General features: G+C 37.3%; 1 protein-coding gene across 4 annotated transcripts in view; it reads left to right on the plus strand.

Annotated features, from left to right (window-relative positions):
• USP9X (ubiquitin specific peptidase 9 X-linked) overlaps window positions 1–22,339 on the plus strand; it is a 487,376-nt gene that overhangs the window by 408,160 nt on the left and 56,877 nt on the right. For all 4 annotated transcript variants that reach the window (XM_041740837.1, XM_041740836.1, XM_041740839.1 and 1 more), the window contains 7 exons: window positions 7,789–7,876; window positions 10,501–10,843; window positions 13,059–13,154; window positions 13,776–13,987; window positions 15,277–15,517; window positions 20,615–20,764; window positions 21,961–22,081. In XM_041740837.1, the coding sequence (XP_041596771.1) occupies window positions 7,789–7,876; window positions 10,501–10,843; window positions 13,059–13,154; window positions 13,776–13,987; window positions 15,277–15,517; window positions 20,615–20,764; window positions 21,961–22,081 (1,251 nt within the window). The remainder of the gene's footprint in view (window positions 1–7,788; window positions 7,877–10,500; window positions 10,844–13,058; window positions 13,155–13,775; window positions 13,988–15,276; window positions 15,518–20,614; window positions 20,765–21,960; window positions 22,082–22,339) is intronic.

Consider the following 22,339-nt stretch of genomic DNA (forward strand, 5'->3'; position numbering starts at 1 on the left):
CACAGTCAGCCCTAGGCTGTCACAAATGTTCTGCACATGCATTAGATTGTACCCACTCAGAAGCAATTGGAGGAAGACATGGACAACTTGAAAACATTCTTCAGTCCACATGCCAATCTATCAGGAAAGGTGGTAAGCTTCACTGGCTCAAGGACTTAAATTCAACTTCTGACCAGTGGGTGAATTATAAGCTACCATGACACCTGAGGCAATTCCTAGGAATCTAGGCTTAAAAGTAAAATTTTATCCCTTTTAGAAGTAAAAGGAATAAAACCTATTCCTTATAGTCAGAAACACTGTGTTTCATGCCTAAGACCACCCTCATGAATTATTGGGAAGAAAACCTCCCACCTACTACTAGCCCTTGACTGAATGTGAGACAAAAAACTACTTGAACTACAATGATAGTATCCAAGCCATACTTCATCCACTGGTAAAGGGTAATAATTTAGCCAAGGGGATTTAATTACAGCCTTTGGCCACTAAGGGGCTAATGCTGAACCAAGAACAATCTACAGGTGGCAAGGCTGAAAGGTAAAAACAAGGAGAAACACTGTGGATGAGATAGACTTCTTAGAGTTAGTTCACCCTAGTCACTAAACAACCAAGGAAACAACAACAACTCAGGGAGTGAGTGGGTGGTGTCAGTATTCAGGTTGCTACTAACTGTTAAATACCCAGATTTCCACAAAAAAAAAAACAAAAAACTTAAAGGTGTCACCCATACATACACAGACCATAGAAACTGCCTCTGAAAAGGCCCATATTATGGGTAGATTCTGTAGACAAAGACTTGAAAGAAGTTATTGCAGATATGCTCAAGGAGCTGTGTGAACTTGTCTAAAGAATTAAAGGGGGAAGTATCATGATAGTTTTCATTGAGAATAGCAATAACAAAATAGAGTCTTTTCTTAAAAAGAGAATCAAAAAAAAAAAAAAAAAAGAGAATCAAATGGAAATTCTGGAGTTAAAAACTATAGTACCCAAAATGAAAAATTTGCCTCAAGGGCTGAACAGTAGATTTGAGCTGAACGAAGAATCAATCTCTGAACTTGAAGATTGAGCAATAGAAATTATGCAATCTGAAGAACAGTGAAGAAGGGATAAAGAAAAATGAATGGAGTCTTCGAGAAATACAGGACAGCATTAAAAGAGTACCAGCCTACATGTAATGAGAGTATGGGGGTTGGGAAGATGCCTGGGTGGCTCAGTGGTTGAACATCTGCCTTTAGTTCAGGGCGTGATGCTAGGGTCCTAGGATGGAGTACCGCATCAGGTTCCCCGCAGGGAGCCTGCTTCTCCCTCTGCCTATGTTTCTGCCTCTCTCTCTCTCTCCCTCTCTCTCTTTCTCTCTCTCTCTCCCCCCCTCTCTCTCTCCCTCTCCCTCTCCCTCTCTCTCTCTCTCTCTCTCTCTCTCATGAATAAGTAAATAAAATCTTAAAAAAAAAAAATGAGTGTGCTGGAAGGATACGCGGGGAGAGAATAGAGACCAGAAAAGGACATAATCACTGAAGACATCTAGATTTCAGTGAGAGACAGACCTTAAACATACAAGAACCTTAAAGAATTCCAAGTAAGTTAAAATTAGACCTGGATGCAGGCATATCATAGTTCTAAGAAATTTTGAAGGAAGTAAAAGAAAAATGACTTCACAAGGAAACCTCTGTAAAATTAACAACTTCTTTTTTAGAACACTGGAGACCAGGAGGCATTAGGATAATTTATGTGAAGTGATGGGGCAGTGGAGGGACCTAAGAATCAAACCTATCTTTAAAAAATAAAGGCAAAATAAAGACATTCCCAGATAAATACTGAGAATTTATTGTTAGCAGACTTGCCCTGCAAGAAATACTAAAGGCAGTAATTAGGCTGACAGTAAGTAACACCAGACTGTAATTCAAAGCCCGGGGGGGGGGGGGGGGTGGAGTGGGGGAGAATACAGGCATACCTTGTTTTATTGCTCTTTAAAGATAATTGTATACTTTACAAATTGAAGGTTTGTGACAAGTCTGCATCAAGCACTTCTATCGCTGCTATTTTTCCAATAACATTTGCTCACTTCATGTCTCTCACATTTTAGTAATTCTTACAGTATTTCAAACTCTTTCATTGTACTTGTTAAGGTGAACTGTGATGATTATGACTTGCCAAATGCTCAGATGATTAGTACTTTTTAGTGATAAATTGTTTTTAAATTAAGGTATTTGCATTGTTTTTTAAGACCTAATGCTTCTGCTTAGTTGATTCTAATACAGAATAACTTTCAGATGCACTGGAAAGCCAAGAACTTCATTTGACTCACTTTATTGCAATACTTGCTTTGTTTTGGGGGCCTGGAACCAAACTTGTAATATCTCCAAAGTATGCCTGTCAAACTTTAGAACACCATAAACCAGTAATCCGTATATCACAAGTATCTTTGGAATACTCTATCCAGCAACAGCTATTGTACATTTGTAAGTGTAAATAGAATATTCTGCAGGACAGACCGTATTCTGGGCCATCAGCAAGCCTTAATAACCTAAAGTTTTGAAATCTTACAAGGTAGGGGTTTTGTCCACAATTGAATTAAACTGTAAATAAAAAAGGAAATTGGTGATTTCACAAGTATGTGTTTAAGTATATGCTCAAAGAACGGGTCAAAGAAGCAATGATAACTGTGAAATGAGAATATACTGAGATGAATGAAAACAAAATCCCAAAATATGGGGAAAGTTACTAAGAAATTTGTACCTCCAAATGTTTATTATAAAAAAGAAAGTTAGAAAATCCGTAACTTTCAGAAACTAGAAAAGAGCAAACTAAACCCAAAGAAGAAAGGAAGGAAATAATGAAGATTATTAGAGGAGAAATCAAGTAAGATAAGAGAGAGTAAATCAATGAAACTGAAAGTTAGATTTTTGAAAAGATCAGCAAAATTGACAAAACTTGAGTTAGGCTAAGAAAATAAGACTCAATTATAAAAAATCAGAAGTGAGAGGATACCATTAGTGATCTTAGGAACAAATATGAGAATACCAAATTACTGAAATTGAAGGAATTGTTAAAAAGTTAGACTCCTATCAAGTAAAAGGAGTGTATTAATAACCAAGCAAATTAGCACAAAGAAATTCCAGGACCATATGGTTTCGTTAGTGAATTTTGCTGAACAGTTAAAGAAGAATTACTACTGGACCTTCTAAATCTTCCCAAAAAATTAAGGAACATTCCTTCTATGAAGCTCTTATTACCCTGATGCCAATATAATACAAAGACATCAGAAAACTATAGACCAATATCTTTTGAGTATAGATTCAACCCCCTCCCCCTAAGAAATAAGTAAACCAAATTTAACAACATACTGAATAGGATTATGGAGGCGCCTTGCTGACTCAGTCAAAAGAGCATGCAACTGTTGATTTTGAGCTTTGAGTTCAAGCCCCACATTGGATGTGGAGAATACTTAAAAATTTTAAAAAAGAAAAAGATTATTTATTGTTACTAATTCGAATGTATCTCTGGAACATAAAGTTGGTTTGATGCCATTGTGATACATCATATTAATAAAGGATCAAAACTTAGGTAATCTTGTACATGAAGGAAAGGCGTTTGACAAAATTCAACATATTTCATTTTGAAATAATTCAACAAAGTAGGAATAGACGGTATCAACCTGATAAAGGACATCTCAAAGATCTCACAGTTAATCTCACTTAATGGTGGAAAACTGGCTGCTTTCCCCTTAGCATCAAGAGTGAGACTAAGATGTCCATGCTAGTCCTCCTATTTAACATTCTATGGCAGTGCTGGCCTGAGCAACGAGGCAAGAAAAACATCCACATTGGAAAAAGCATATCTTATAACAGAAAACATCTGTACATAGAAATCCTAAGGAAATCCCTAAAATTTATTAAAACTAGATTACAGGAATTAAGATCACTATATAAATGTCATTTGTATATCTGTATGCTCAACAAGAATCAACCTGAAAATTAAGAAATAATTTTATTTATAATAGCTTTATAAAAACGAAACATTTAAGAATGAATTGAACCAAAAGTATAAAACATATATTACTATTTTTTTTAAAGATTTTTTAAAGTAATCTCTGCACCCAATATGTGACTCAAATACACAACCCTGAGATCAAGAGTCTCACACTCCACTAAGCCAGCTAAGCTGCCCCCAAAACTTGTACATTTATTTATTTTTTAAAAGATTTTATTCATGAGAGAGAAGCAGAGACATAGGCAGGGAGCCCGATGAAGGACTCGATCCCGGGACTCCAGGATCATGTGCTGGTCTGAAGGCAGATTTGACCATCTGCTAAGCCACCCAGGTGTCCCAAAACTTATACATATTAAACTACAGAGTAATATTGTTGAAAGAAGTTAAAGATCTAAATGGAGAGACAGACCAGGTTCACCGAATTGGAACAGTTAAAATTGTTAAGGTCACAGCGCTCTGCAAGTTGATCTATAGATTTAACACAATCCCTATAAAAATCCAAACTTTCTTTTTATAGAAGTTGGCATGCTGATCCCAGAAATGGTAATAGCCAAGACGGTCTTGATGAAAACTAAAGTTGGCTGACCTATAATACTTTCTGGTCTCAAAACTTAATGCAAAATAACCATAATCAAGACAGTGTGGTACTGACATCAGAATAGATTATGCATCAGTGGAATGTAATTAATAGAAATAAATCGTTAAATTTATTGCTGATAATGGAGTAAAAATGGAATATCTTTGACTACTAACGAATCACAGTATTTAGACTGAACAAGAAAAACCACCAACTATCCTGTTGATGTTCTGACAACCCAAACCCAAAAGCTGTTCTGTAGCTAAGTGTAATGTCTCTCTCTTCCTATTTAGCATTTTTTTAAAAATTTTTATTTATTTATGATAGTCACACACAGAGAGAGAGAAAGAGGCAGAGACACAGGCAGAGGGAGAAGCAGGCTCCATGCACCGGGAGCCTGATGCGGGACTCGATCCCGGGTCTCCAGGATCACGCCCTGGGCCAAAGGCAGGCGCCAAACCGCTGCGCCACCCAGGGATCCCCCTATTTAGCATTGATGGATCTTCTTACTTCTTGACTTTTCTTGATTATTGTTTGATATTCGTTAAGGATTTTCAAAGTTTTTCCTGTGTTCAGTTTCCTAGTTTTTTGTTGTTACTGTTTTTTTTAAAGTGGGCTCCATGCCCACTGTGGAGCTCAAATTTAGGTCCCCAAGATCAAGAGTCACATGTTCTACCAGGTGAGCCAGCCAGGCATCCAGGGTCCTAGTTATTGATAAATTCCTGGTATGTAAATAAAAAAGAGGTGGGGATACTAAACCTAGTATAAAAGTTCGGTAAGAAGCAAGACACTTATATAGTCTGCAGGTCTCTCCCCACTAATTACTTAATAGATTATTAAAAGAAAAATGGTAACTTTATAGTGTAGTAACTTACTGGAACCATATTAACCAAGTGATGAAAGTTAACTTTAGTACCGTATAAGTATTAATTTGACAATTGTTAATGTGGTTATATAAGCAAGTGTCTTCATTATTTGGAAATACTTGAGTATTCAGGGGTAAAGAGCAATGTCTTCAACTGACTCAAATAATTTAGGAAAATTTTATATATGTAGCAACTAATGAAGTAAATGGGTCAGGTTGTCAGCAGCTGGTGAATGGGGTGAAGGTGATAAAGGAATTCTTACGTTCTTTTTAAAACTTAAGGTTGAAATTACTAAAATTTAAAATTTCCCCTACAAAAGAACATGATAAGTAAATAAAGCTATGCATAAACTACTTGTTAACGTTTTTTAAAAGGTAACTGAAGTCCATTGATTATTCAGATACCTAAGCACAGATTCTTTGATAAGGAAAATTTTGGGGTGCCTGGGTGGCTCAGTCAGTTAAGCATCCAATTCTTGATATCAGCTCAGGTCATGAACTTGTGATTGAGAGATCTAGCCCCATGTTGAGCTGCTCCATGCTGGGTGTGGAGCCTATTCAAGATGCTCTGTCATCTTTCTTCTGTCCCTCCCCCCTTCTCTTTCTCCCTCTTTAAAAAAAAAAAAAAAGATCTACATAGTTGATTAGAATTTGATATTCTGGGGCAGCCCAGGTGGCTCAGCAGTTTAGCGCCGCCTTCAGCCCAGGGCATGGTCCTGGAGACCCATTGAGTCCCACATTGGCCTTCCTGCATGGAGTCTGCTTCTCCCTCTGCCTGTGTCTTTGCCTCTCTCTGTATGTCTCTCATGAGTAAATAAATAAAAATCTTTAAAAAATAAAAAAATAAAGTCCTCAGCCCTAATGAAATTGACTTTCAAGGATGTAGAGAGTAGGTGTTTAGGACTTACTTCTGAAAGGTCTCATATAATTGGTATTCTGTGGTGGTAGCACACATACCATAAAGTCCATGATCTGGTATTAATTGATCAGTAATTAATACTAATGGGAAATCACACAATTTCTCATTCCTCCATAACTTGGTACAACTTTCTGGAAGAAGGGTCAGTGATTTTCTCATGGTTGATGGCATTATCAGGGAATTTGCTTCATGTCTCTTTAGTGCCATTTCCATGTCCTGCTGCTTTTTCCCATTAAATTGGTGATTTCACAGCACGAAAGCCACTGTCCATGGTATTTTTAGGACAGTAAGTCCTTTTTAAGATGTTTTGCTGTGGTCTTTCGTAGCAAATACTGAGGCTTTTCCATCCATTGTATACTGTAATGGAAGTAAAACCAAAGAATTTGATAGCGCTCTTTTTCTCTTCTTTTTTTATTTTCTCTTTTATTTTTTATTTTTTCTTTTTATTCATTTGAGAGAGCGCAATCATAAGTAGGAGGAGAGGGAGAGAATCTCAAGCAGACTCCATCCACACTGAGCACAGAGCCCAACATGGGGCTGATTCCCACAACCTCGATGACTGACCTGAGCCAGAACCAAGAGTCAGACTCTCAACCGAGTGGTCCCTCCTAGGCACCGTCTTTTTCTTTTATTTGATTTTTAAAGCTTTTTATTTATTAATTTGTAGAGAGAAAACTCATGTGCAATCAAGTGGGGGGAGGGACAGAGGGAGAGACTCTGAGCTAATCAAGGAGTCTGAGGCTGGGCTCAGTCCCAGCTCCCTGAGATCAAGACCTGAGCTGAAATCAAAAGTCAGTTGTTTAACTGACTAAGCCACCCAGACTCCCTCTTTTTTTTTTTTTTTTCTTCTTTAAGAAAGAATTTACAGATTAAGTTAGGTTTAGTGACCCATACCTATACACATGGTTATGATGGAGAGGTAGGTTTTCTTGAATTTCTGAGACGTTCTAGACTTAACAACAAGTTATTGCTTATTGCTGATAACTATGATAACTTAGTTACAGAATAGCATCTTGTGTTACCCTTGTGTCAATAGGTAAAAATTGACAACATATACTTTTTATATAACTTTTTTTTCTCTATGAAGACAGTTTTCAGTATAACAGGAAATCGGAAAAATTTTGTCATGGTAGTTCATGTTCACAGACCACTCAGGTCAATTTTAGGCTATAAACAAAAATTGCTTCGTTGTGTATAAAGATAGTGCAGATAGGCTATGAATAATTATTTTTGACAGCATGTTTAACACTTTTATTTTTTTGGTTATGTAAAAAGTTCGTATTTTAGGGAAAATGGATGGGTAGAAACCATCAATAATTAGTAAACATTAGGTTGCCTTTTAATAAAGAATTAATGACATTTCAACTGACTTAATTACCTTTGGTTAAAGCCAGCAGTGGATATCCATATGTATAATGCGTGATTTTTCTTAATTTGTAGATCATGAAGACTATGACCCACAAACTGTGAGGCTGGGAAGTAGATATAGTCATGTGCAAGAAGTCCAGGAACGGCTTAACTTCCTTAGGTTTGTTTTAAACCATCAGTGTTGCTCTCTTTAAGACACAGATAAAGAATGCTTAGTTAATGTGCTGTATAGTTAAGTCTTTTTTAGGTGACCTTTCGCCTGCCACATTTAATTTTCTCACAAGGAAATGATTGATTACCTAAAAGTCAAAGGTCATTTCCCTATGTGTTTATGATGTAATACTTTGAAATTATTGGCTAAGTTTTAACTTCTTTTCAATGTTTGAAGAGAACACATTTTAAGATTTTTGTATATACTTTTGTCCTTCTTATTTTTGCTAAAAATAAGTTTAATGATTAAATTTCTGTATTTTGACACAACCTGCTGGAGAACTCTACTGACCTTAGTACTGGTATCCTAAACCATAAGGAAATGGAGACAAAGGGCTACTGGCTCAACACCTCAAAAGAGTGGTTTGCATCCACTGCTGCCTGATTTATCCTAGGAGTGCGTGACAAAGGAGATTTGAATGTGGGAATAACATTATTCTGATGGGGATGAGGCAAAGAGGTTATCCCTTTTGGCCAAAGCTAAATTTGTCCCAGCCTGAATTTGAATTTGCTCAGTGATAATTATTTTTTAATGATTATACACCTAACAGATTTGAAATTGTTAAAAAAATTTTATGATCGGTTTCTTGTGAATTCAGAAACCACGTACTATAGAGGTGCTTATTCAGTTTCTGAGTGTGCTAAGAGAAATGCCCAGATTGTCAATGTTTTGAGAAATCTATTGGATTTATTATTTTGATACATTGGGGGATTTTCTCCTGAGCTGAGTTAATTATGGACTTGTTTATTGAACTATGTGTTGATTTACTGGGAAACATTTATATAAATAGTAATTTTTTATATAAATAGTTAAATAATTCTCTTAACTTGAAAAACTTCAGCCACCAGATTTTAAGAAATTTGGCTTTTGTTGAAAATGAAATGTTTTTTTCTGTGTGTGTTTTGATTTTTAACCACCTGGAAGAAGCTCCTACCTCTCCAGATCGAGAATCACTGCCTTAGTGAACCACTGTTACTGATTGGTGTGTGTTGTATCCCTTAGGTTTCCTAGAACAGAAAAATGGTTATGAGTTCTACTATCTTCAAGTTTGGAATCACAGGATCTATTCTACTCCATACTCTATTAGTGCCTATCTACATGACCTATAGCAACACAGGGGAAAAGAATCTTAACTTTACTTACTGTATTACTTGGCCTGTGTTAGACACTTCACATTTAATCCTCATAACCATGCAGAAGGCAGGTATTCTCCCCATTTGATTAAAAAGAAAATGGAGATCGGCATGGATTAAACTAGCTTCTTTGAAATCTCACAGCCAATATTGACTGGCGTTGCGCTGCTCCTCTAGATCTGACTTCAAGGACTATGCTCTTTATATTAGGCAGTGATTTTTGTAAATCTGTCTTGGATCCTTAGGGCTTCTAAGGAGTTTCCTTCAAGATTTCTAAACAAGCAATGGAGATCTGATCCCCATTTCTCCTTTCTTTCCTCCTTCCAACAACTGGGGCAGCCCCACTTGTATTTTATACATTGGACTTTGAAATGGAATTTTTGCTTGAAGAAAGTTTTCTGCTATTGTATTTAAAAACAAGCTTGAAAAACAAATGCATGTTACCATGGAGGACATTTCATATCATCTGTAAATTAGAGGTAACAGGGTTAGGTAGGACTAGGTGCTAGAAATCTTAAAGCTCAGCAATTCTTTTAAAACATCAAAGAACCTAGGATAGGGATCCCAAAATACTTAGAAATAATGAGGGAACCCACTGACATGAAATACATTCACTTTACTCCTTTACTGGGTGTGGAACCATTGTTAAGTAAGCTAGAAATTCTGTGCTATTATTCAGAACAAACTGAAGTTTTCTCTTTTCCTGTTATTCACTGATAGGGCAGACAGGGTGGGTGGAGGAATGCTAAAAGAAATACAGAGTTCATAGAAGAGACTGTAGCTGTAACAAAATTCACCTTCATTGTCTTAATAACCAACATTCACAAAATGAAGAAGACCCCAGAAAGCATCACTGAGTCATTGATAAGCATCCTATTAAAGATTGGCAGAGAAAGTTAAATCCTATGTAGTCTGTTCTGTTCAATGTGGCGAAGTATGGAGTAATGCGTATTAGAACATCAGAAAGCATTAAAACTTAAGAAATTTTGATTTAAATTAATGAAATGGTTGTCTGTGAAAGTCACTTGGAGATCACCTCATTTTCCGATGATGCTATAGAAGCGGAATGAGTTTTACCATTCCGCTTCTATAAACTCAACCCATTAAATAAAGTTTTGCAATGACTGGTTTCAAAAACCAAACTGCTTAAGTTCAGAAAACAAATCTTTATTTGGTTTAGGCCGTCACCTAATGGAGTTCCTGGCACATTCAGGGCGTCCAATACATGCTTATTCAATGAATAAATTAATACCAAATTATTTAGTTATTTTTACTACAAAACAAAAATTGAGAAATAAGTTTGGTAAGATGTCAATAAGAACTGACATCGTTTTACCTGTAAAAGTAGAATTGTGACAGATTATTCCTGCATTTATTGATAGTTTGCCTTTCATGGTAAAAGTTATATAGATCTAATTGCTCATTTTTTGTTTTTCCAAGATTTTTATTGAAGGATGGCCAACTGTGGCTGTGTGCTCCTCAGGCAAAGCAAATATGGAAATGCTTAGCAGAAAATGCAGTGTACCTTTGTGATCGTGAAGCCTGTTTTAAGTGGTATTCCAAGTTGATGGGGGATGAACCAGATTTGGATCCTGATATTAATAAAGACTTCTTTGAAAGTAATGTGCTTCAACTTGATCCTTCCCTATTAACTGAAAATGGAATGAAATGTTTTGAGCGATTCTTCAAAGCTGTGAATTGTCGAGAAGGAAAACTAGTAGCAAAAAGGAGAGCATATATGATGGATGATTTGGAGTTAATAGGATTAGACTACCTTTGGAGGGTAAGTGAAAAGTGGAAACTTGATAAACACTCTTACTGATGATTTTGCAAATAGCTAAGGGGTCGCGATTTTGCATATTAATTATGTACATCTGCTGTCCTGGTGCTCTTCCTAGTAGGTAGTATAGTTCATCTTTATCTTACAGGGTCATTTGTCATTAGGGTTTTTTCCTTCTCTCCCTTCCACCAACCCTCGCAATTGATGATCTTTTTGTCTCAGCTTCGAATCTGTCCATTCCAGATGTGTTTAGAAATATACTAACCATACAAATTCTTCATGCCTCTCTATGGAAGTTAACTGTTCTTTCCTTTTTTCATTCAGTATAGATCTGTTCTCATTTGGTGTTAATTTTGTGTTATTCATGCAATGCTAAAACAGGACAGAAAAGAAGATTACTTAGAATGAATTACAAATGTATACTTTATTGGCACTGTTTTAACGTGTGATGTTTTTAAACACTTTAGGGAGTAAAATATTACCGTCTGTTTAATTTTTCCACCTTTTTTAGTACTAATATGTATATATGTTCTTTAATTGAGATTAAATTGACACATATTACTTTCAGGTGCACAACATAATGATTTCATATTTGTATATATTGTGAAATGATCACCCCAGTAAGCCTAATTTTTTTTCCAGTAAGCCTAATTAATTAACATCCATCATCACCACATATCATTAGAATTTTTTTCTTGTGATGAAAAAAAAGTCTGACAGCAACTTTCAAGCATGCAGTACAATATGATTAACTATAGTCACCATGTTGTAAATTACATCTTCAGTACTTATTTATATGTGGAAGTTTGTATCTCTTGGCCACCTTCACGCATTTTGTCCATCCCTTCCTTGCCTTTGGTAACCACCAGTGTGTATCTGAATTCAGTGTTTTCTTTTTAGATACCACATACAAATGATATCATACAATATTTGTCTTTCTCTAAACTTACTGCATTTAGCATAATGGCCTCAAGGTTTGTCCGCATCGCGGCAATATAGTAGTAATTATTTCTATCTTTGAAAATATAACCATTCGCGGCAGTCTATATTGTTTTTTGGATATACTTTTCTGCAAACCATGGACTGCTTACTGTGTCATTCAGTTATTTAGACTTTTTCATTAAGTGGTTTTCAACATTTTCAAACAGCCAGAACCCTTTTTAAAAATAAAAATTTATACAGTACTACAAAATATAAAACTAGTTAGAGAAGAAAGAACCTTTCTTTTGGGGCAAGGAGTTCTTTGGTTTTGTGGATTTTTTTCTGCTCCTTCTCCCTGTGCTTCACAGCCTTCCCTCTTTTTTTTTTTTTTTTAAGATTTTTAAATTTATTCATGAGAGAGAGAGAGAGAGAGAGAGAGAGAGAGAGAGAGAGGAACAGACACAGGCAGAGGGAGAAGCAGGCTCCACGCAGGGAGCCCGATGTGGGACTCAATGTGGGACTCGATCCCAGGTCTCCAGGATCACACCCTGGGCTGAAGGCGGCGCCAAACCGCTGAGTGACCCAGGTTGCTCAGGCTTCCCTCTTCTGAAGCCTACATAGAGGTCAACCTTAAATCACTTCCTCAACCCCCTAGAGTTCTGCACATAGTTTGAAGGCCCTCAGCAGAATTAGATGAGTGAGGGGATCCCTTGGTGGCTCAGCAGTTGAGCGCCTGCCTTCGGCCAAGGGTGTGATCCTAGAGTCCTGGGATGGAGTCCCACATCAGGCTCCCTGTATGGAACCTGCTTCTCCCTCTGCCTGTGTCTCTGTGTCTCTCATAAATAAATGAACGAAATCTTTAAAAAAAAAAAAAAAAAAGAAGATTGGATGAATGATAAAGATCTATAGAAATGGAAGTTGTAGGACAGCTCTTTTTGCTAAATTATTTTTTATATTTATTTCTTTTTAAATAATTTGAATTTCTCCTTCAGTGTCTGACAACTTGGTTACCAAGGTGTCAATTTACAGGGTTAATAACTGGTCAAAGTGTATTTTGTTGTTAGTAATATGTGCCTTCCATTCTTAAACAAATTGCTTTATTCAAAGACTAGAATTTTGCATTTTATTACTCTTTTTTTGGTCTATTTTCTCACTTAATTTTACTTGATTTGCTTGATTATCAAATATATCCCCAAATTATAGAGTACAGTGTTGAAAATAACCGAGGGAATAGTTTGAAATGTCCAACTAAAATATTTCATGAAAGTTATTTACACTTGAATCTGTTTGAACCTAGGTTGTGATTCAAAGTAATGATGATATTGCCAGCAGAGCTATAGATCTCCTTAAAGAGATATATACAAACCTTGGTCCGAGGCTACAGGTCAATCAGGTGAGGATTGACATCCACTAAAACTTCCACAAATTAGAATTCTTATTAAAGAACTCTATCGCTTAAAAGGATTTTTTCTTCAATTCTGAAATAACTAAATTGTTTTGTTTCAACTCCTTTTAAAAACATAGCAAAAGGGGCACCTGGGTGGCTCATTTGGTTGAGCATCGGACTCTTGATCTCAGGGTCGTGAGTTCAACCCTTGTGTTGCTCCATGTTGGGCATGGAGTTAAAAATCCATCGATCTATCTAAAATATTTAGTCTGTATCTCCATTATATAAAATGCTGTCCAAATGAATCTTGATAATTATGTGAAGTGATTATTTTGCGTATAATTATGGCATGAGATTTCAACTGAATTTATTTTGATTCTACAACCTACTCTGAAGTTCATACTTGTTAACTTATATAACCATAGCTTCCCTTGACAAAACATAGTATGTTTTATTATCAGTATAGACTTTGGTGAAATATGATTGCAGTTGAGAGCTATCTTTAAAGTAGTTATTGCCATCTTTAATTGAATTATTGTTTTTATGTGTATTTTTTTTTTTTTTTTTTTTTTTTTTTTTACATTTTAAAGCATCTTGGACTGTCTTTATTTGGCCCATTATTTGTAGGTGGTGATCCATGAAGACTTCATTCAGTCTTGCTTTGATCGTTTGAAAGCCTCTTATGACACGTTGTGTGTCTTGGATGGTGACAAAGACAGTATTAATTGTGCAAGGCAGGAAGCTGTTCGAATGGTTCGTGTATTAACTGTGTTAAGGGAGTACATAAATGAATGTGACAGTGATTATCACGAGGAAAGAACAATTCTACCTATGTCAAGGTTTGTGAATAACTGATCCACTAATTATTTGGTATTTCTTAGACCTTTTTTTTTTTTTTTTACAGGATACAGTTTTTGCTTGTTGTTTTGTTAGAGCATTAAGTTTAGTTTTCTTTCTCTCTCTCTCTCTCTTTTTGCCGTTGACTTTTGTACCTGTTAAGTGTTCCCAAGGATCAGTATGCAGTTGAAGTATTTTGATGACATTCGTTTATATAGTTAATCGCACAAGAGATTGGAGAATAATTGGAAAAAACTCTTAAGAGCTGCTTTTAACAGCTGATATAGCAAGAAGTACTTGCAAATGATCTAAATACTTCCAAATGATCTGTTTATAGAATGAATGCTATCATTATTTAAGAGTTTTCCTTGCTCATTCTAAAATTATATAAAGTTGCTTCTTGAATATAATTTTTAGTTGTATCTTACCTATAACAAGATATTGTCAAATATTATTTGGGGTGTGAAGTTTGAAAAGAACAATTTTTCAGAAAAACTTTCCATCTTTGCATTTTTGTTAATAATATCAAGCTAAAGTTTATCTTTCACATATAAAAATAGCCTTAATGGGGGATCCCTGGATGGCTCAGTGGTTTAGCGCCTGCCTTTGGCCCAGGGAGTGATCCTGGAGTCCCGGGATTGAGTCTCACGTCAGGCTCCCTGCAAGGAACCTGCTTCTCCCTCTGCCTGTGTCTTTTTTTTTTTTTTTTTTTTTTTTTAATTTTTATTTATTTATGATAGTCGCAGAGACATAGGCAGAGGGAGAAGCAGGCTCCATGCACCGGGAGCCCAACGTGGGATTCGATCCTGGGTCTCCAGGATCGCGCCCTGGGCCAAAGGCAGGCGCCAAACCGCTGTGCCACCCAGGGATCCCTGCCTGTGTCTTCTTTTTCTCTTTCTTTCTCTCTCTCTCTCTCTCTCTCTCTCTCTGCCTTTCATGAATAAATAAATAAAAATCTTTTTTAAAAAATAGCCTTAATGAGTTGCACTTTTATGACATTAAAATAAGTATTAACTCAGATCTCTGATTTAATTTCTTTAGACATCTCATTTTCTGCAAGTATAGGTACAAGAATAACTGGAAAATGATTGTTGTATTTTGAAGATCACTTAAAATATTTGTAATTAAAAGGCAATATATTTTGATTTTCAAGGTCCTAAAAATAAGTATCCTTAGTTCGCTTTCTCTTTTTTAATGAGAAAATAAATATTCAACATTAAATACCTAGCTTAATTTTCCTTGCAAGAAGATAATAAAAATCTGCTAAGATTTTTTTTTTTTCCCCCTCCAGAGCTTTCCGTGGTAAACACCTCTCTTTTATAGTTCGATTTCCAAACCAGGGCAGACAAGTTGATGACTTGGATGTGTGGTCTCATACAAATGATACGATTGGTTCAGTACGACGATACATTCTCAATCGTATTAAAGCCAATGTAGCCCATACAAAAATTGAGCTCTTTGTAGGCGGTGAACTGATAGATCCTGCAGATGACAGAAAGTTGATCGGACAATTAAACTTAAAAGATAAATCGGTAAGTATCTATGATTACCAAACTTTTCAAGAATGTCAAATGGAGACTATTTTTTCATCTCACTGGTAAACATTTCACTCCATAAATGTTCTTTTTTATTATTTATTATTTTTTTATTGGAGTTCAATTTGCCAGCATATAGCATGACACCCAGTGCTCATCCCGCCAACTGCCCCCCTCAGTGCCCGTTACCCAGTCACCCCAACCCCACCCGCCCACCTCCCTTTCCACTACCCTTTGTTCATTTCCCAGAGTTAGGTGTGTCTCATGTTTTCTCATCCTCACTGATATTTTCACTCATTTTCTCTCCTTTCCCTTCCATTCCCTTTCACTATTTTTTATATTCCCCAAATGAATGAGACCATATAATGTTTGTCCTTCTCCTGTTGACTTATTTCACTCTGCATAATACCCTCCAGTTCCATCCGCGTCAAAACAAATGGTGGGTATTTGTCGTTTCTGGCTGAGTAATATTCCATTGTATACATATACAATATATACATATACATGTACAATCTTTATCCACTCATCTTTCAGTGGACACTGAGGCTCCTTCCACATTTTGGCTATTGTGGACATTGCTGCTATAAACATTGGGGTGCTGGTTTTCTGGCGTTTCGCTGCATCTGTATCTTTAGGGTAAATCCCCAGCAGTGCAATTGCTGGATTGTAGGGTAGCTCTATTTTTAACTCTTTGAGGAACCTCCACACAGTTTTCCAGAGTGGCTGTACCAGTTCCCATTCCCACCAACAGGGCAGGAGGGTTCCCCTTTCTCCACATCCTCTCCCAACATTTGTTGTTTCCCGTCTTGTTAATTTTCCCCATTCTCGCTGGTGTGAGGTGGGATCTCATTGTGGTTTTGATTTGCATTTCCCTGATGGCAAGTGATGCGGAGCATTTTCTCATGTGCTTGTTGGCCATGTCTGTGTCTTCCTCTGTGAAATTTCTGTTCATGTCTTTTGCCCATTTCAGGATTGGATTTTTTGTTCTTGGGTGTTGAGTTTAATAAGTTCTTTATAGATCTTGGAAACTAGACCTTTATCTGATATGTCATTTGCAAATATCTTCTCCCATTCTGTAGGTTGTCTTTTAGTTTTGTTGACTCTTCCTTTTGCTGTGCAGAAGCTTTTTATCTTGATGAAGTCCTAGTAATTCATTTTTGCTTTTGTTTCCCTTGTCCTCATCGATGTATCTTGCAAGAAGTTGCTGTGGCTAAGGTCAAAAAGGGTGTTGCCTGTGTTCTCCTCTAGGATTTTGATGGATTCTTATCTCACATTTAGAACTTTCGTCCATTTTGAATTTATGTTTGTGTCTGGTGTAAGAGAATGGTTTAGTTTCATTCTTCTGCACATGGCTGTCCAATTGTCCCAGCAGCATTTATTGAAGAGACTGTCTTTTTTCCAGTGGAAGTGGATAGTCTTTCCTGCTTTGTTGAATATTAATTGACCATAGAATTGAGGGTCCACTTCTGGATTCTGGATTCTGTTCCTTTGATCTATTTGTCTGTTTCTGTGCCAGTACCACACTGTCTTGATGATCACAGCTTTGTAGTACAACTTCAGGTCTGGCATTATGATGCTGCCAGCTCTGGTTTTCTTCTTTAATATTCCCCTGCCTATTTGGGGTCTTTTCTGATTCCACACAAATCTTAAGATGATTTGTTCCAAGTCTCTGTAGAAAGTCCATGGTATTTTGATAGAGATTGCATTAAATGTGTAAATTGCCCGGGGTAACATTGACATTTTCACAATATTAATTCTGCCAATCCATGAGCATGGAATATTTTTCCATCTCTTTGTGTCTTCCTCAGTTTCTCTCAGAAGTATTCTGTAGTTTTCAGGGTATAGATCCTTTACCTCTTTGATTAGGTTTATTCCTAGGTATCTTATGCTTTTGGGTGCAATTATAAGTGGGATTGACTCCTTGATTTCTTTCTTCCGTCTCCTTGTTAGTGTATAGAAATGCCACTGGTTTCTGGGCATTGATTTTGTATCCTGCCACACTGCCGAATTGCTGTATGAGTTCTAGCAATCTTGGGGTGGAGTCTTTTGGGTTTTCTATGGTCAGTATCATGTCATCTGCAAAAAGGGAGAGATTGACTTCTTCGTTGCCCATTTTAATGCCTTTTATTTCTTTTTGTTGCCTGATTGCTGAGGCTAGGATTTCTAGTACTATGTTGAAAAGCAGTGGTGAGGGTGGACATCCCTGTCTTGTTCCTGATCTGAGGGAAAAGGCTCTCAGTGTTTCCCCATTGAGAATGATATTTGTTGTGGGCTTTTCATAGATGGCTTTTAAGATGCTGAGGAATGCTCCCTCTATCCCTACACTCTGAAGAGTTTTGGTCAGCAATGGATGCTGTATTTTGTCAAATGCTTTCTCTGCATCTATTGAGAGGATCATATGAGTTCTATGAACTCCATCTGGTCCAGTGTATCATTGAAAGCTCTTGTTTCTTTTGAGAGGTTGTGCTTAGATCTGTCCTTTACAGAAAGCACCATGTTGAAGTCTCCCAGTATTAGTGTATTATCTAAGTATGTCTTTATTTTGGTTATTAATTGATATACTTGGCAGCTCCACTTTAGGGGCATAAATATTCAAGATTGTTAGGTCCTCTTGTTGGATAGATCCTTTAAGTATGATATAGTGTCCCTCTTCATCTCTTACTCTGGTCTTTGAGATAAACTTTAACTTATCTGTTATGAGGATGGCTACCCCTGCTTTCTTTTGAGGACCCTTTGAATGGTACATGGTTCTTCAACCTTTTATTTTCAGGCTGTAGGTGTCCTTAGGTCTAAAATTTGTCTATTGTAAACAGCAAATAGATGGGTCTTGCTTTTATATCCAGTCTGAAACCCTGTGCCTTTTGATGGGGTCATTAAGCCTATTCACGTTCAGAGTTACTATTGAAAGATAGGAATTTAGTGTCATCATAATACCTATTCAGTCCCTTTTTTTGTGGATTGTTTCCTTGGACTTCCTCTTTCTTTTACAGAGTCCCCCTTAATATTTCTTGCAGAGCTGGTTTGGTGGTCACATATTCTTTCAGTTTCTGCCTATCTTGGAAGTTCTTTATCTCTCCTATTCTGAATAAGAGCCTTGCTGGATAAAGTATTCTTGGCTGCATGTTATTCTCATTTATGACCCTGAATATATCCTGCCAGCCCTTTCTGGCCTGCCAGGTCTCTGTGGAGAGGTCTGCTGTTAACCTAATACTTCTCCCCATAAAGGTTAGGGGTCTCTTGTTTCTTGCTGCTTTAAGGATTTTGTTTATCTTTGGAATTTGCAAGTTTCATTATTAAATTTTGAGGTGTTGAACAGTTTTTATTGATTTTAGGGGGGATCTCTCTATCTCCTGGATCTGAATGCCTGTTTCCCTCCCCAAGTTAGGGAAGTTCTCAGCTATGATTAGTTCAAATACACTTTCTTGTCCTCTGTCCCTTTCGGCACCCTCTGGAACCCCAATTAAAGTAGATTTTTCCTGTCATTTATTTCCCTTAACCTTTCCTCATCGTCTTTTGTTTTTCTCTTTTTTCCTCAGCTTCCTTCCCTGCCATCAACTTGTCTTCTATGTCACTCACTCTTCTTCCTCATTAACCCTCGTCGTTGGGACCTCCAGTTTCGATTGCATCTCATTTCATTGATTTTTACTTTTGGCCTGATTAGATCTAAATTCTGCAGTCATGCAGTCTCTTGAATCCTTTATGCTTTTTTCCAGAGTCACCAGTAGCTTTATAATTGTGCTTCTAAATTGGCTTTCTGACTTTGAATTGTAATCCAAATTCTGTAACTCTGTGGGAGAGAGTACTGTTTCTGATTCTTTGTTTTGTGGTGAGTTCGTCTTTCTAGTCCTTTTGCTCAGTGCAGTGTGGCTAAAAACAAATTGTACTGGAAAAAGAGAGAATAAAGAGGAGGGGGGACAAACAAAAAAACAAGGAGGGGTATCCTCTGATTCTATATACTGTACGTCCCTAGTCTTCCCCTGGAACTTTCCTGCAGTGCTTGGTCAGGAACTTGCTCTTCCCCTGTCCTTGCAGCTGGTCTTCTGGGGGAGTGGCCTGCTGTTTTGATTCTCAGGTGTGTGTACCTGGGGGAGCTGCTCCACCCCTGCTAGGTGCATGGTTCAGTAGGAGCCGTTTATCCTGTAAGGCCCCTGTTCCCTGGCACCCTGCTCAGTCCCAGGCACAAGGTGACACCATGAGGAACAACAACAGTGGCAGCGGCCAGCTCTCCAGCTCTGGAGTCCGCTCCAGCAGCAACCACCGCAGTCTCCCAGTGTGCAGAGGCCTGACATTCCAGGGGCCGGGGGTACTGCTCTGCACAGCTTGGGACCACCCGGCGGCAGGAGCATCCCTGCTGTCCTGTGTGCTCCCCGGGCCGCACAGCCCCCTCCTCGCAGAGCCGCTGCCTGAGCTGTTCCCTGACCCTGCTGGACACTCGCTCCATCCCTTTACGGAGCTCAGAGCTCAGCCCACGGTTTGTGGCGCTTTTCCTCTGTTAGTGACCCTGGTGAGCCTGGGGCCATCACTGCCCCTCCTGGGATCCTGCCAGAGTTCCCTGCAAGAGTAAAGTTCCTGCTTCTCTGGGACTGGGTTTTCTTGTCCTTGGGGCACTCGACACCAGGCCTTAGCCTGGCTCCTTGCAGGGGCCCCCTCCCCCTTGGATGCTTTTTTATTTTTATTTTTTTCTGTTTTCCTACCTTGATAGAAGCACGAACTCTTCTCACTGTAGCATTCCAGGTATTCTCTCTTTAAATCTCAGGCCAAATTCGTAGGTTTTCAGGATGATTTGAAAGTTATCTAGGTTAGTTGGTTGGGACAGGTGACTTGGGGATCCTACTCTTCCACCATCTTGCCCCACCTGTTCACTCCGTAAATGTTAATTGAGCTTCTATTCTGTGTAAGGCTCTTTATTAGGTATTTGGATTATAACACTAAGACTCACATTAAAAACAAAAGTATTTGATTGTTAGGCAGTACCTGTAAATTGTATTTGTTGAAGTGCTGCCAATAGTTTTTTGGTTTGTTGATACGTTACTAATTTCTGTTGTGCATATTTTACCTTGTCTTTGATACTAACTTAGTATATATTATTTTCAGCTAATTACAGCCAAACTTACACAAATAAGTTCCAATATGCCTTCAAGCCCTGATAGCTCTTCTGATTCCTCAACTGGATCTCCTGGAAACCATGGTAATCATTACAGTGATGGTCCCAATCCAGAAGTGGAAAGCTGTTTGCCTGGGGTGGTAAGTAGATGGTTTGAGCTACCGTAGGCAAGGCATTATGATAGATTCTTTGAGAATAAGGAAATATAGTTGGACCTCATATCGACCACCTACCCCTCACCATCCCCCCCACAAAGTAGAAAATTCAAGTATGCCTTTTAACTCTCCCAAAATTTAACTACTCATAGCCTAGTGTTGACCAGAAGCTTTAATAATACATAATCAGTTGCACATATATTTTGTATGTTATATGTATATTTATTGCATTTTTACTGTATTATATACTGGATATATGCATAATATACTTTTTTAAATAAAGTAATCTACATAATAAATGCTAAGAAATTCATAAGGAAGAGAAAATACATTTACAGTACTGCATTGTATTTGCAAGGAAAAAATATGTATATAAGTGAACCTGTGCAGTTCAAAGTCGTTGCTGAAGGGCTAGGTGTATATAGAATAGTTCCTTTTTTTTTTTTTTTTTTTCTGAGAAGCTTACAATTTAATGTGGAAAAATACAAATAACTACATAGTTAACCATCAACTTCAGAATAGATCTGAAAGGTGATTGTAACTTGGTTGAAATTTAAACATTTCCTTTTAGATACAGTATTACATATAGTAATACATTTACATAAAATTTATTACAACTGAATTACAACTATTGAATATATAAACTTAGAAAAATATCACTGTATTTTGTATTTGTACCACAGAAATAAATCCTTTCTTCACAACTGTTTCTGTAGGAAAATGTCTGCAGTCTTTCTCAACTTGTCCTTAACATACCTTGTATCTCAAGAAACAGTGACTCCTCCTTTCCTTACCCTCTCCTTCCACTCCTCCCCAGAAGAATTTTAATGGCTGTGATAATAACCAGCCACTCCAGTGTCAGAAGAATTGGCTCCTATAACAGGATTAGGAATTTAAGTATTAACAGCCATTACAGCCTTTGGCATGTATGGAGTCTAACGTTTATGTATGAGAGAAATAAAATAATGATAGAGCTGTCACTCAGAAATTACTGGAGATGGCTTGGATAATATAATTCAGTCTGAATCATGAAGGATTTCTACAGATGAAATGTTGGGTAAAGCAGGCCATTTTAGAGACAGTAGAAATGACATAAGCAAAAGTGTGGAAATTAATTACTTGGCTCTTTTTGAGGGTACATGTAATTTATAGGTAAATGTGTTGTATGTTTTGTGTTCTAGATAATGTCACTACATCCCAGATACATTTCTTTCCTTTGGCAAGTTGCAGACTTAGGTAGCAGCCTAAATATGCCTCCTCTTAGAGATGGAGCAAGAGTACTTATGAAACTTATGCCACCAGGTAAGAATTTTTTTATATGTATAATGTTCATAAAATATACGCTGGACAATAATGGAGTTTATTAACATTCTTTCTCTAAATGGAATATGCTTTGTTGTATAGGCCACATCAGGAGTTGACAAACTAAGTACACAGCCCAAATTCACCCCATTGCCTCATTTTGTACAGCCTAGGAGCCAAGGATGATTTTTACATTTTTAAATGGAGGGGGGACGGATTTCAAGAGAATAATATTTTGTGGCTCCTGAAAATTACATG

Source organism: Vulpes lagopus, chromosome X (assembly GCF_018345385.1).
Source record: "Vulpes lagopus strain Blue_001 chromosome X, ASM1834538v1, whole genome shotgun sequence".
Lineage (NCBI taxonomy): Eukaryota > Metazoa > Chordata > Mammalia > Carnivora > Canidae > Vulpes > Vulpes lagopus.